General features: G+C 46.6%; 1 protein-coding gene across 1 annotated transcript; it reads left to right on the forward strand.

Annotated features, from left to right (window-relative positions):
* Positions 1-5562: 5562 nt before the first annotated feature.
* On the forward strand, positions 5563-13030 carry 42sp43 (P43 5S RNA-binding protein; the record flags this gene model as incomplete). Its single annotated transcript, XM_080856288.1, has 9 exons — positions 5563-5694; positions 5815-5915; positions 6004-6100; positions 6278-6363; positions 6490-6563; positions 6665-6745; positions 8850-9079; positions 10821-10874; positions 12755-13030. 9 exons carry the CDS (start codon positions 5563-5565, stop codon positions 13028-13030), a joined length of 1131 nt encoding a protein of 376 aa, XP_080712414.1.
* Positions 13031-14213: the final 1183 nt, after the last annotated feature.

The following is a 14213-nucleotide window of genomic DNA, read 5'->3' on the forward strand; positions in this document are numbered from 1 at the left end:
ACAGCCCTCTTGTTCCACCACCTCGTCTCCAGGAACAGCCCTCTTGTTTCACCACCTCCGGTTTATGTTCTGCACAACCTCCGCAACCAGTCTCTGCTCTACACTGAGCTGTGGCTGGATTGGTTGCGTCCTCTTTTCACCAAAACTGCTCGTTCTACCCAGCCTCCCCCAGGCCTGACCGATACTATCTGAAAGAAAAGCACGCCGATCCCAGAGCTGACCGATACTATCTGAAAGAAAAGCACGCCGATCCCAGAGCTGACCGATACTATCTGAAAGAAAAGCACGCCGATCCCAGAGCTGACCGATACTATCTGAAAGAAAAGCACGCCGATCCCAGAGTTCCTGAAAGGAAGTGGTGTTAATCCAGTGACTTCTCTGATCTCAAGGGTTATCAGTCATTCCTGTCTTTCTTCTCGTCCAGCATCAGTGCTGCAAAAACTGCTTTTTACAATGATAAGATCAGCAGTACTACAGACATTTGGAAATTATTTTCCAGAACATTACTCAATCCTCCACCACCACCGCAGTCTCACTAAGGACAGCACACCTGCAGGCCAATCATTTAGCAGTCTCACTAAGAGACAGCACACCTGGCGGCCAATCATTTAGCAGTCTCACTAAGAGACAGCACACCTGGCGGCCAATCATTTAGCAGTCTCACTGAGAGACAGCACACCTGGCGGCCAATCATTTAGCAGTCTCACTGAGAGACAGCACACCTGGCGGCCAATCATTTAGCAGTCTCACTGCATGGCCTTCCTTGCCTCCTCTGGTCAGTGGTGCACCCCCCCTCACCCAGCCTTATAACTTTGGGCAGGGCACCAGGAAGCAAAACATTTAGCTGTCTTTACTTTATGTCCTTCTCTGTCTCCTCCGGCTACAGATCACTGTTCAAAAAAACCTCCAGACACAAAAACAGTTTCTTCCCCCTCGCCGTGTCTCACTACTGAACAACTAACCCATAGTAGCATATATATTTATCCCTGCACTTCTTGCACTCTCCACTTCTTCTTTGCACAATTGTTGTAACAATTCACAGCTCCTGCATATACTTTCTTAAACTTCATAGACCATTGCATTGTTTGTTTTTGTGTTGTGTTTGTTTTGTATTGTGTTGTAATGTATATTTTGTGTAAGCACACTGAGAGCCAGTTTACCAAGTCAAATTTCTTGTTTGTGCAAACTTACTTGTCCAACAAAACCAGATTCTGATTCTGATCAATGGCGCATCACTTCCTTTATTCCTTCCTTACTGAGAGTGAGGTTTCAAAACTTCTGACTTGTAGCCATCCTACTAAATGTCTGCTGGACCCAATTCCTTCCAACCTCCTCCAAGCCATATATCCTACCATTGCGCCAGAAATCACACATGTGATGAATGTTTCAGTGGCTTCGGGAACATTTTCAACCACGTTTAAATGTCTCGGATAACACCCCTGCTCAAAAAGCCTTCCCTCAACTCTGCCCAAGTTGAGAATTATCGGGCCGGTCTTGTTCCTCCCATTCTTCTCTAAAAGCTATCGAAAAGGTGGTTTTCAAAAAAAACTAAATTCCTCTCACAGAATGACGTTCTTGATCTAACTCAGTCAGGCTTTAAGAGTGGCCACTCCACCGTTATCTGTAACAGCTAGAGCAGCAGCTCAGTTCTCGGTCCTTATCTTGCTGGACCTATCAGCCTTTGACATAGTACACCACCACATCCTGCTATCCATACTCTCTGATATGAGCATCTCGGGTAAAGCGCATTCTTGGTTTGAATCCTACCCCACCGAGTGTTCCTTCAACATGTCATGGCAGGGACAAATGTCCATATCCCATCGCCTCTCCACAGGGGTGCCACAGGGCTCAGTGCTGGGGCTCCTTCTCGTTGCAATATACACCACCTCCTTGGGACAGATTAAAAGTTCAAAGTACTTTATTGTCATTGTCACAAAGACAACGAGACAGTAGATGCAGCAACAGACAGCTTACAAAAACTTTGGATGCTGTGATCATTATCTTCCACAGCTAAATAATAATAAATAACAATTAATAAATAGATTAATAAATATCTCTGAGTAAATTTTAAAAAGCAATATATCTATACATTGAGGTGCATCAATAGTTGCAGGGTAGAGTGTTAGAGTGCAGTCCATGGGGTCCATTACCTGCTTGCATGGCTTCACATACCACTGCTACGCAGATGATACCCATCTATACCTGTCATTCCCGCCCCCACAGTCATCCCATTCCCGAGCCCAACAGTCATCCCATTCCCGCCCCCAAAGTCATCCCATTCCCGCCCCCACAGTCATCCCATTCCCGCCCCCACAGTCATCCCATTCCCGCCCCCACAGTCATCCCATTCCCGCCCCCACAGTCATCCCATTCCCGCCCCCCACAGTCATCCCATTCCCGCCCCCCACAGTCATCCCATTTCTGCCCCCACAGGTCCGGCACAGATCTCAGCTTCAATCAGTCTATCCATCACAATATCAACATATAAATCATTCATCTCTCACCTCAACCAGAGTGTCATGATTGACGACCATCTATCCTTCTCTGGCCGTGCTGCACCTGTCTCTGTGTCGTGCCACTTTGCGCTAAACAACAAAAGAAAGATCAGACCTTACCTGACTTACCTGACCTGGCCATAGGTATCGCTCACCTTGACTACTGCAATGCCCTTCTAGAGGGTCTCCCAGCATGCACAGTGAAACCCTTACAAGTGGTCCAGAATCTGGTGACACGTCGGTTTTTCTTTTTTTTAAAGATATATTTTGGGGCCTTTTTTGCCTTTAATCGATAGTGCAGTTAAGAGTGGGACAGGAAATGAGAGGGAGAAGAGGAGGGGAGTGGACAGGAGAAATGACATCGGGCCAGATTCAAACCCGTGTCCTCCATAGGCATCCAGCCTAAATGTGGTCAGGGCTACTGGTTGCGCCACAGTGCCCCCCAGACACGTCTGGTTTTCGACCAATCAAAAAGGGCACATGGCACTGCACTGCACTGCTCACCAACTTCCACTGGCTGCCCACGGCCCATCACATTGGAGTCACTAATGCTTGCCTAGAGAGTGACTTCTGTGTTTGCACCCGTGTACTTCAAATCAATCATACAGGCTTATGCTCCTTCTCGGCCACTGCATCCATAGAGATGGACACCCCGGCTCTGATAGCATTTGGTAGCTCGTTCCACTATTGGAGGGTCAAGAATCTCTTGAAGAGTCATCTCTTCTGAGAACACCTCCTCTCCTAAAACCTCTAACATGCCTCTAACATGCCAAGCTCACACCTGCTGTTCACTTCTTTGCACTTTGTCTTACTAAATAGATTTCAGTAGGAGGAAGAGGAGGAGATGGTGATGAGGAAGAGGAGGAGAGATGATGAGGAGGAGGAAGAGGAGAGATGGTGAGGAGGAGAGGAGAGATGGTGAGGAGGAAGAGGAGGAGAGATGGTGAGGAGGTAGAGGAGGAGAGATGGTGCGGAGGAGAGGAGAGATGGTGAGGAGGTAGAGGAGGAGAGATGGTGAGGGGGAGGAGGAGAGATGGTGCGGAGGAGAGGAGGAGAGATGGTGAGGAGGTAGAGGAGGAGAGATGGTGAGGAGGTAGAGGAGGAGAGATGGTGAGGAGGTAGAGGAGGAGAGATGGTGAGGAGGAAGAGGAGGAGAGATGGTGATGAGGAAGAGGAGGAGAGATGGTGATGAGGAAGAGGAGGAGAGATGGTGAGGAGGTAGAGGAGGAGAGATGGTGAGGAGGAAGAGGAGGAGAGATGATGAGGAGGTAGAGGAGGAGAGATGGTGAGGAGGTAGAGGAGGAGAGATGGTGAGGAGGAAGAGGAGGAGAGATGGTGAGGAGGTAGAGGAGGAGAGGAGAGATGGTAAGGAGGTAGAGGAGGAGAGATGGTGAGGAGGTAGAGGAGGAGAGATGGTGAGGAGGTAGAGGAGGAGAGATGATGAGGAGGCAGAGGAGGAGAGATGGTGAGGAGGAGGAGAGATGGTGAGGAGGTAGAGGAGGAGAGATGGTGAGGAGGTAGAGGCGGAGAGATGGTGAGGAGGAGGAGAAATGGTGAGGAGGTAGAGGAGGAGAGATGATGAGGAGGAAGAGGAGGAGGAGAGATTTATTACTTAGTGCTTACTCCAAGGTATCCTACTACTGTACTGTAAGCTTGAGTATTGTTCCTCACTCGAAAGTCAGCTTGGATAAAATAAGTTAATGTAAATATAAATGTAAATGTAGTGCTTGCTCGCTCACACACTTTTAAGAGACATCAATTACTGATGACACAGCAGCATCGCCTCTTGCTAGTCTTCATGGACCTGTCACTATGTACAGCATATAAGAAACTAAGGACTTTAAGATAAATTAAAATATGAATTCGTCTGCGAGGATCTAACCAAATGAGACGTCCTTAATGACGTCTGTCTTGGAACAATTTTCGGGGGACGAGCTGGAAGACCGAGGAAGGAGGATGGATGAAGCATGTAAATTACAAATTGGAATGTACTGTATGTCACATGCATGTCTGGAATCTGTGAGTCTGTCAGTTATTTGCTGCCCCCTGCGGTAAGAGATGATGTACTGCATGCACTAACTTCTGCAATAGGAGAGATGTGAAAGGCCAGCCATACCCTTAATCAAATAGAATGCTTACATAGTCTAGTTGTTAACGTCACAGTTTAGCTTATGCAACAATTCCAATACTTTTCATTTGGTTTAAACAAAATTAAAAGTATTATATTGCCCTCATGTGGATGTGTTACCTTGATTTGAGATCAATATTTCAAGATGTCACCGCATGTTTGGCGAGGGAAATTAATTACAGGTAGCCCACCTCTCCATGTCCTACCGTTCCATCTACAGACACTCAGTGCCATAATGCTTTCCTTTGCTCTGACTTCCTGTCAATACCACTGAAAGGCAACAGAACACTCAAGATGACCATGAATTTGTTTTATTCAACAATTCGCATTTACACCCAGCCTGGGCACAACTTTCCTGTCAGAGAAAAGTCCCCATTTCTGTTTTGATCAACATCCCAATAACGCCTCCCTTCAGTAATCAGCCTTTTACAGTGCTACAAGTGTGACCATTTATATTTACTTTATTTTTTCGGTAGACATAAATAGGCTCGCCGCACTTTAATTTATTAAGTACCAAAAACACATACACAGAAGCAAAACACAAAACTCGTATGCAAACATCACAACAATGTAACAATTTTACAGACATTCTCTGCACATCGTATCTAAACACCAATGGCTGCGCTCTGATGACTTCATTAGTCCAATCAGCTCCACCCCATCATCAAGTGTCATTCAGTGCAGGTGGAAGTCAAGCTTGAGCCACACGAGCCTTTAAAAGTCGGTAAGTACGGCGGGCGCCACCTCGTACGGTAACTTCAGAGCGGTGAGTGAGTTTGGAAATCGCAACGAAAGAAGAGAGAAGTAAACTCATCAAGTTGGTTTAGGTAAACATGCGCCCTTAACGACCTTATTAAACGGCTTAATTTCCGTATTTGCATAGCTAAACTGTAAAATATACATTGTTTGTTCAAAGGAGGCAGCAGTAAGGGTCTGACAATGAATGGCGTTTGCGAAGGTAAAGTGGACCCGGTCCCACGGTTGCAGCTTAACTGCACGCACGCGGATTGTGGTGCCACGTTCACTCGTCAGTGGCGTTTGAAGGAACACGAGACCACGCACACTGGCGCGGTAAGTGTTTGTGAGTCGAATAATGAGAACTGGCTATTGTCTGTTTTATAAACTACAATGTATGGATGGTAGCCTATACCTGTGACATATTTGCATGTGTATACCCAAACTCCTACCCAGCGGCCAGTACAATGCAAGGTGGCAGGTTGCGGACGAAGTTTCTCTCGCACTTCTCACCTAAAACACCATGCTCTTCAACACGATGGGGTTAAAAAGTTCAAGTGAGTTAACTTCGAAGTTGAAGTGTTTCAGTTTTACAGTGGCGCTGACATGGATGTCCACAGCTACTTTTTAAAAATGTGTTTACAGGTGTAGTACTGCCACCTGTGATAAGAGTTTCATCTTCGCTGATAAATTGAAAAGGCACCTCCGCTGTGCCCATGGTCCGAAGGACACGTTCTTTAAGGTATGTCCACAAGATGGCAGTGACGCTTTATTTTTTTGCCTTGCCTAATTCCCCGCCATGATTAAGAGCACTTCGCAAAGAGCTTTCATTTGTGGTTGACCAATTGTGTGTGTGGACGTTATTTGTAATAATATGTAAGACTACTCACGTTACCGTTACTTTGTTATGTGTTTACAGTGCAAGGTCGTGGGATGCAGCAAGTCCTTCATGAAACGGCGTGCTTACAAACTTCACTTGAACTCCCATGGAGTGTCTTCGTTCAAGTGAGTAAACTGAACCACTTGTCATCTGGCCCTTCAGAACTGTGACAACTTAAGACATCCCAGCCAAACTGTTCGCCCATTTCCCGAACTCCTACTGCCGCAAGTTGAAATGGCTATGTCTTGCAGATGCCTCAAGGACGGGTGCCTGATGAGATTTGATTCCCATGTAGCCCGTAAAGCCCATGAAAGAACACATATAGGTAGGGTAATGTTAATTACATTTCCCGCTTTCTATGGATCTCTTGTTAAATAAGCAGATTTGTTGCCCTGTTTTGAATATGCCCTTTGACCTTTTCTTTAGGGTACACCTGCCCAACGTCTGGCTGTCAAGTGGCCAAGAACACATGGGGGAAAATGCTTAAACACATGGCCAGCCACAAAGGTGATTTACATTTAGTCATTTAGCAGACGCTTTTATCCAAAGCGACTTACAAGGATGTATGCACATTTTACATATAGGCCTACACTGATGACACACTGCACATAGGGAGCAATTAGGGGTTCAGTGTCTTGCTCAGGGACGCTTCGACAGGGAATCGAACTAGCAACCTTCTGATTACTTAACGACTTATCTACCTCCTATACCACTGATCTTGCGACTTTACACAGCTTTATTCTAATTCAATCCGAAATTAGACAACAATCAAGATAGGGAAGTAGTATGATGTCTTTGGCTCTGGTGCTTTTTGACAAATGAACCAATCACGACCACCACCACTGGCCACTGCCACTCCTCCTCCCAGACGAAGTGCACTCTCTCTGGGCTCCCAGTGAGCTGTCTTCTCCCTCCCTGCTGTTCCACTGGAGCTAGCTGCTGTCGTAAGTGGCATGCCGGCTTCACAAGTACAGAATATTCCACTGAGAATCTGGGCCACCTTTTCGCAGCCTCCACCTTCTTTCTCTCTCTCCTTCCTCCCTCTCCTCTTCCTCTCCTCCCTTCTTTCTCTCTCCTCCATCTCCACCCTTCTTTCTCTCTCCTCCCTCCCTCTCCTCTTCCTCTCCTCCCTTCTTTCTCTCTCCTCCATCTCTACCCTCCTTTCTCTCTCCTCCATCTCTACCCTTCTTTCTCACTCCTCTCTTCCTCTCCTTCTTTCTTGCTCTTTGGAGATGGTTGTAGGGCAGCAAGAATGTTCTGCCCCCCACACACACACACACACACTTCTGTATTTGGAACCTGAAGTAGCACATAACTCCCACACATGAGTAATGTCCTGTCTGGAGCTAGTCCCTTGGGCTCTGTGTGTGTGTGTGTGTGTGTGTGTGTGTGTGCGCGCGTGTGTGCATGTGCTTGCGTCTGCGTGAGTGATTAACTACATTAAGACTGTGTGTCTTGTGCTGAGAGCGTGCATTGCTGGATTAAGACCATTGAACTGTTGCTGAAGCATATTGTCAAAGTAATTAAGAGAAGCCTCTTGTATTGATGACTTGCAACAGTGCTGCTTTGCCCCTGCAAATGTGCTCATTAACAGCAGACCCAATCAGCACGGCCTCTATTGTCCTTCTCTCCTTTGTCTCATCAAGGACACAATGTTTGAATTACACATTGCTGTTCTTGTTGAGTTTTGAATTTATAGTTTGTCCTCTTCCTCTCTGTTCCTGCTCTTTCCTTTGCTGCCCCCCCCCCCCCTTCACTTCTTTCTCTCCCCTCCATGCCTGCCTTCTCGCTCTCTGCTGTGTGTCCCCCCCTCTCTACGCTGGCTTGGCTGCCTAACTGGCACCTTGGATTAACTTGCACTTAAGCAGTGACAGTCCCTCACTTTTTTTTCTTTCTATGTCGTTTTCTATTTCTTAAAAAAAAAACAAGCAGTATTTATTGTTACACCAGGTTTTATTGCTCTCAGCTTGACCTTTTTCTCCCTTGTCACGTCACTTTGGACAAAAGCGTCTGCCAAATGATTAGTTGTAAATTTGTCCCCCGCTCTCTCGCTCTCTCGCTCTCTCGCTCTCTCGCTCTCTCGCTCTCTCGCTCTCCTTCACTCTCTCGCTCTCCTTCACTCTGACACGTCTCTCTCTCTCACCCTCTCTCTCTCACCCTCTCTCTCTCACCCTCTCTCTCTCACCCTCTCTCTCTCACCCTCTCTCTCTCACCCTCTCTCTCTCACCCTCTCTCTCTCACCCTCTCTCTCTCTCTCACCCTCTCTCTCTCTCTCACCCTCTCTCTCTCTCTCACCCTCTCTCTCTCTCTCACCCTCTCTCTCTCTCTCACCCTCTCTCTCTCTCTCACCCTCTCTCTCTCTCTCACCCTCTCTCTCTCTCTCACCCTCCCTCTCTCTCTCACCCCCTCTCTCTCTCTCACCCCCTCTCTCTCTCTCACCCCCTCTCTCTCTCTCACCCCCTCTCTCTCTCTCACCCCCTCTCTCTCTCTCACCCCCTCTCTCTCTCTCACCCCCTCTCTCTCTCTCACCCCCTCTCTCTCTCTCACACCCTCTCTCTCTCTCACACCCTCTCTCTCTCTCACCCTCTCTCTCTCTCACCCTTGGCTGCAGTGGTGTTCCCGTGCCCGGTGTGCCAGAAGCAGTTCAAGAAGCGTGACTCTCTGCGGCGGCACAAGCGCACCCACGCGCTGCAGAAGCCTGTGCTGCTGTGCCCTCAGCAGGGGTGCCAGGCCTACTTCTCCACCACCTTCAACCTGCAGCACCACATCCGCAAGCAGCACCTGCAGCTCCTGCGCCACGCCTGCTCCTTCCCCGACTGCAACCGCGCCTTCGCCATGAGGGTGGGTACCTGAAATGTGCACTTTATATAATTGGCTCTTGTACCGAGCTGTTTGGCGATGTTTTTCAATCAAATAAAACATTTGCATCAAGCAAGCCAATCCACTTTTCCATGTTGATAAGTAATAAATAAATTATGGATTTTTTTTTTTAGAATAGATAAAAATTTGGGTTAGGGTTAGATGCACGTGGCCTGGCTAACATGTACGGATGGGTGATCTCTGGGTGGGGCGGGTTATCTCTGGGTGGGGGGCGGGTGATCTCTGGGTGGGGATGGGTGATCTCTGGGTGGGGATGGGTGATCTCTGGGTAGGGATGGGTGATCTCTGGGTGGGGGTGGGTCATCTCTGGGTAGGGATGGGTGATCTCTGGGTGGGGGTGGGTCATCTCTGGGTAGGGATGGGTGATCTCTGGGTAGGGATGGGTGATCTCTGGGTTTGGAAGGCGGATGTCTGGGTAGGGATGGGTGATCTCTGGGTGGGGGTGGGTGATCTCTGGCCTTGGCCAAGGCAGAGAGTTGATGGATGAGGGCAAGTAAGGAATACAAAAGGGTCATTTATCAGACAGTTTAATGGATCCGTTTGTATTCAGTATTCAGAGCTGACTTCAGTTGCTATGCAGGTAAAATAATGGGCAGACCAATCAAAATGTGGCCTTGAGCGTTTCTGCCTTTACCCTGGCATCCAAAAGCCCCCGTAAGGCCCCCCGACTCCTCCAGATTTCTTGCATAGTGGCGTTCCATTTCAAAAATGACAACCCAAATGTCTAACAAGTTCTGCCTTGGTGTAAAGGGGTGAATTTCAATGCGCTGTTCACAATGTAATTGCAGACTGCCCCAGGGAGCAAATAGAAGGTTGTTTTCCCGAGCGGCCTGGTGTTTGCTACGAGGCGCCTCGGATGACGGAGCTTGTTGTGGCTGATTGTGTTTTTTTTGTTTCAAGTCCTGCTGTGTTATCGGTGCCTTTCATTATTCACCGGAGTCAGTCAGTCATCGGCGTCTCACTGTAATGCACTTTCTACTGCAAAATGTGTTCCAGGTGGGACTTGTTTAATTGACACTCCGCTTCCACAAAATGCCATTACCTCTCTGGTCATTGTGTGGGGCAGCTTTGCAAATTGAGTCTAGTCGGAGGGAAGCCTGTGGCTACGTCCCTGTTTAATTTGTTTTGCCTTTAAGTCCGTCAGTCGTGTGTGTGTGTGTGTGTGTGTTTTTATCCGCGTCAGCAGCGCTGCAGATTGTTGGGGCTCATGAATTTGCATTGGCCGCTGTCACGGTGTTAGCAAATGGGTAAAGTTCATTCAATTTCCCAAATGACAGCTTTCGTATTATGAGTATTGAGTGATGCTTGAAATTATAAATCCTGCTTTGTTTGTTCTGCAAGCTAAGTGTGGAGGGAATTGCAATGGGAGCTAGGGTCGAAAGGCTAGGACATGCAGAGTTGTTGAGTTCCTGGGTTTCCCTGTGTGTAGGCCTTTATGTTAAACGTGTGTGTGTGTGTACGCCTGGTAAGAGGCTGATCTGTGTGTCTGGAGATGTAGGAACGGTATGTGAAGATCTGTTATGTGTCTGGTCAGTGACTGGTTCCTGTATTTGCCTGTCTAAATGTAAGACTGGTCTGTGCAGGACTGTTATCTGGTCAGTGACTGGTTCCTGTATTTGCCTGTCTAAATGCAAGACTGGTCTGTGCAGGACTGTAATGTGTCTGGTCAGTGACTGCCCTCTGACCTCTTTGTTCCCCACAGGAGAGTCTGACGCGACACCTGCTACACCATGACCCAGATGTTGCCAGGCTGAAGGTAAACCTAGTCTTTACTCCAATTCTCAAGCGCCTCCTTTCTGTAGGTATTGGTATTGCAGTTCTGTCAGATTTGTGTTACGTTCCCTAAAACCTATTGCATTGCAGAGTAATGAACTGTCTGGAATGGCTGTCTTCAATCACTGAGGTATGAGGTTACTGCAGGGACGGTCCATCAGTTTAGCCTCTCAGTTGAGTGAGTTTTGCCAGTAAGTGATCTGGCCTTTTGGAGGAAGTGAACTTAATTTCCCCTCTCCTTTGAAGCCCATTGAGACCTTCAGAGTTGGGAGAAGGTGATGCTTTCGTCAACCCTTGGCAGATTTGAGATTGATGTCACATACTGAGTGTGACGAATCCAAATCCCTGACACCCGAGCCCAGGGACTCGATCTGTTGGCGTCCCCTGCAGTAAGACTTAGGAAGCAGAAGTGGCACTCTGAGAAATTCTTAAGCCGTCTCTCTCTCATGCATCAGTATACATGACCCCTCATCCTCTAGAGGTCTCACTATGGGGACTGCAATGCTAAGGTCAAGAGTGCAGGTCCAGAAACTGCCTTTTATGCATGTCACAGTGTCCTTGTTCATCACGAAGTAGATGCTTGCAGAATATTAAATGGACGTTTCTCTAGCTCAGGCCTTCCTGATGGTGGTAGCATAATCCCCTCTGTGCCTCCGGAAAGTCCATTATCTTTGTAGAACTGTACAGCTCGAAGGCCGTTATCCCGCTTATCTCCCGTTTAACATCCAAAAATGTTTTTGTTATTATTTAGAATTTCCTTTATCTTTAGGAAACTTAATATGCATAATAACCTGATGAATTCTTGATTTGAAGCCTAGTCCAGTCTGAACCACTGGAATAAAATGATGGTTATTGTTAAGCAACATCAAACCATGAATGTTAATGCAGTGCTTCCTCACATCCGTCTGGTAAGATGGTTGACGATTGTTGTGTTCGCAGAGGCTGACAGGGCTGCTTCTCATTGCTGCATCAGATTGAATCGAATGGATTCAGTTGCCTGTCCACACAATCATACGGTGCAAATCAGCAATCTATGAAGCTAGTCTGTCTCTAGGCACTTGAGCCGTGGAACGCATGTGGTGTCGGCAGAATACGACACTCAGTGTTATCTGATGGTATAATCCAGTTTCTTCCGATTGAAGCGTCTATGCAGAGACCGTTTGGAATATTAATCGTATTTAAAATGCACAGATAAGACTGTGATTGTCTGTTTGTCGTTCAACCATTCAGTGTAGGCTAGTTTGAGTTTCCTCCGCTAAATGCGATTTCTACAGCGCTCCAGTGACCAGCATTGCCACAGAATCATTCACCGGTTCTCAGTTGCCAAATTAGGTGCTGGTGCTACGGTTTCCTCAACCATAACTAACCGCAGCTCTGGTTTCATTCTGTGTCATTCACATCTCTATGAAGCAGCACTATGGTTTCACCTGAGCTAAATACCAGGCAGAAGGGTTTTATTACTTTTTTTTTTTTTTTTTGGAACTTATTGTTTATCACAAGACAATCAAAAGAGAAGAGTTACTGTTACATTTACATCCATTTCATACACAGTAAATGGAAAACTCCTAAGAAAACATATCCTTTTATTACTTTTATCATGATTTTAATATTTCAAGAAGCCTAACGGAACATCAGGTTCTTATACGATGTTGACCATTATTTTATTGCTCCTGCTGCCTGCTTTTATTGATTTTATGTAAAGCACTTTGAATTGCAACTCTTGTACGAAATGTGCTATATAGATAAAGACTTGCTTACTTGCTTGCTTACTTGCTTACTTGCTTACTTGCTTACTTGCTTACTTGCTTACTTGCTTACTTGCTTGCTTGCTTGCTTACTTGCTTACTATCTTTCTCCCTCCAGCGGCGGCAGCGGCGCTCCAGTAAGAGTTGGCAGAAGCGTCTGGACGGGCACGGCCAGAACGCCGCGGTGGAGCAGGATCTGCGCGGCCTGTTCGCCCTGCGTATGCGCATCAGCCGCCGCGCCAAGCTGGAGGCCGACCTCTCTGGCCTCTTCAACGAGCGCAAGGTGTTGCACCGCATCGAGCCCGAGACCAACCTGCGTGACCTCTTCAGCCTGAAGGCACCGTGGGTGGAAATTGTCCCCATCGAAGAAAAGCCGTGTGATCTGGCCGAGTGATCTGGTACCTGGTTACCTGGTAGTGATGTCTTATTCATATTATTTATTTATGGTGTGGCTATTTTATGTTTGTTTTCCTTAAAACACACATGATCGAAGCGTGTCCATTGAAGAAAAGCAGGAGTGATCTGGTACCTGGTTACCTAGTCATGATGTCTTATTCATATATTATTTATTTATTCATGGTGTGGCTATTTTTTGTTTGCCTTAAAGCACACATTATTGAAGCATGTCAATGTGTCTAATATAATGTCAAGTGTAATGACAAAAATGGCAAAATGATTGGATGGCTTTCTTTGATTTTACTAATGTGGCTCTGTAAAAGCATGTTTAATTGTCTTCTTTTTTTTTGTGAAATGCAGTTTTTGAAAGTGTTGATGAGACTTGTAACTATTTCAGTATTTTATTTAACTAACTAAAAAAAGTCTAGATTTATGTTCTGGAATGTAATGATTCTGTTGTGGCTCACAAAAAAAAAAAAGACTTGGTTGTAAATTATATGCGGTAAATAAGTTTTGAGTTGCTGTGCTTGAGCCGACCTAATAAAAGACCTAATGGAACTGTGCTCATGGTCCGTCGATTCTGTTATTCCCGAGTAGATGTTGCGTGTGACGACAGGACAAATTAGTTTGTCATTTTTTTTTTTACGTGCATAATGTAGACCATGCAAGTGTGTGTGTGTAGCATACCAGTAGTCCTCCACCGCTGACGAATCTTCTCTTTGTATGATCATTCAGATGGGACCACGGAAAAAACACTCGACACCTCCGAGCCTTTTAAGGGTGCGTACAGTATGAACGAGGAGACGAGGCTCTTCAAAGCCCCTGTCAGGTCACGGTAGCGCCGGTGTCGTAACATTTGATGTGTGGCGCTGAGGCTTGAAGAGTGCCTTGGCTGTTGATGTTCTCCAGGGCAGTCGTCCTTAGAAGTCTTGACTTAATCCTCACTGGGGAGAAAAATCTATAATGAGCTAATAAAACTGCCAGAAGTGTGTGTGTGTGTGTGTGTGTGTGTGTGTGTTCTGGAGGAAGATCAGGCCAGCAAGAACCACAATGATCAACGCCTTTTGGTCCTGAACCTGTGGATTTGTCTAAATGTTTTTGCCGGTGTGCATTTGTTTTGCATGTCATCTGTTTCTCTGTAGAATTGGTATTGTAACCATGGTAACTCAATTTTGCCTCAC

This window comes from Sprattus sprattus, assembly GCF_963457725.1.
Source record: "Sprattus sprattus genome assembly, chromosome: 18".
Taxonomy (NCBI): Eukaryota; Metazoa; Chordata; class Actinopteri; order Clupeiformes; family Clupeidae; genus Sprattus; species Sprattus sprattus.